The sequence below is a fragment of the Eimeria mitis genome, genomic scaffold (genome assembly GCF_000499745.2).
Source record: "Eimeria mitis Houghton genomic scaffold, Emh_scaff689, whole genome shotgun sequence".
Taxonomy (NCBI): domain Eukaryota; phylum Apicomplexa; class Conoidasida; order Eucoccidiorida; family Eimeriidae; genus Eimeria; species Eimeria mitis.
In genome coordinates this window covers 14,163-14,741 of record NW_013574992.1, presented here as the reverse complement: position 1 = coordinate 14,741, position 579 = coordinate 14,163, and the positions used below count along the sequence as shown (strand labels likewise).

Genomic DNA, 579 nt, shown 5'->3' with positions numbered 1-579 from the left:
AACCCTAAACCCTAAACCCTAAACCCTAAACCCTGAACGCTAAACCCTAAACCCTAAACCCTAATTTTCCTTTTTAACCTGTTATGAAAACAAATAACTCGAGGAACGAGAGAAAGAAACGGCTCTACTTTCTAGGGTTTAGGGTTTAGGGTTTAGGGTTTAGGGCTACACCACTGGTTCAGGTGTACATACACCTCAGGTTTAGGTGTATGTACAGCTAAAAGTAAGGAGAGACCAAACCCCAGCAGCAGCAACTCTACGCAGATGCAGCAGCAGACCGAGGGCAGCACCGGCAGCAGCTGCAGCAGCAACAGCTGCAGCAGCAACAGCAGCAGCAGCAGCAGCAACAGCAACCGCAGCAGCAGCAGCAGCAAGGGAAACGCCAGCGAGAACAGCAGCGCCATAGGCGGGGCCAACAGCAGCAACAGCTGCAGCAGCAACCGCAACAGCACCGACAGCAGCACCAACAGCAGCAGCAGCACGAACAGCAGCAGCAGCAACAACAACAACAGCAGCAGCAGCAGCAACAGCAGCAGCAGCAGCAACAACACCCAACGGCATGAGATGTCTGCTGTCCGC

The 579-nt window shown here is 53.4% G+C and overlaps 1 protein-coding gene across 1 annotated transcript in view; it reads left to right on the top strand.

The window, feature by feature from the left end:
* The window catches only part of EMH_0019850 (kinesin, putative), a gene marked incomplete at both ends in the record, with an annotated part of 1,739 nt that overhangs the window by 605 nt on the left and 555 nt on the right, over positions 1–579 (top strand). Inside the window, one exon of the mRNA XM_013501444.1 lies at positions 218–579. Within this exon, the coding sequence (XP_013356898.1) occupies positions 218–579 (362 nt within the window). The remainder of the gene's footprint in view (positions 1–217) is intronic.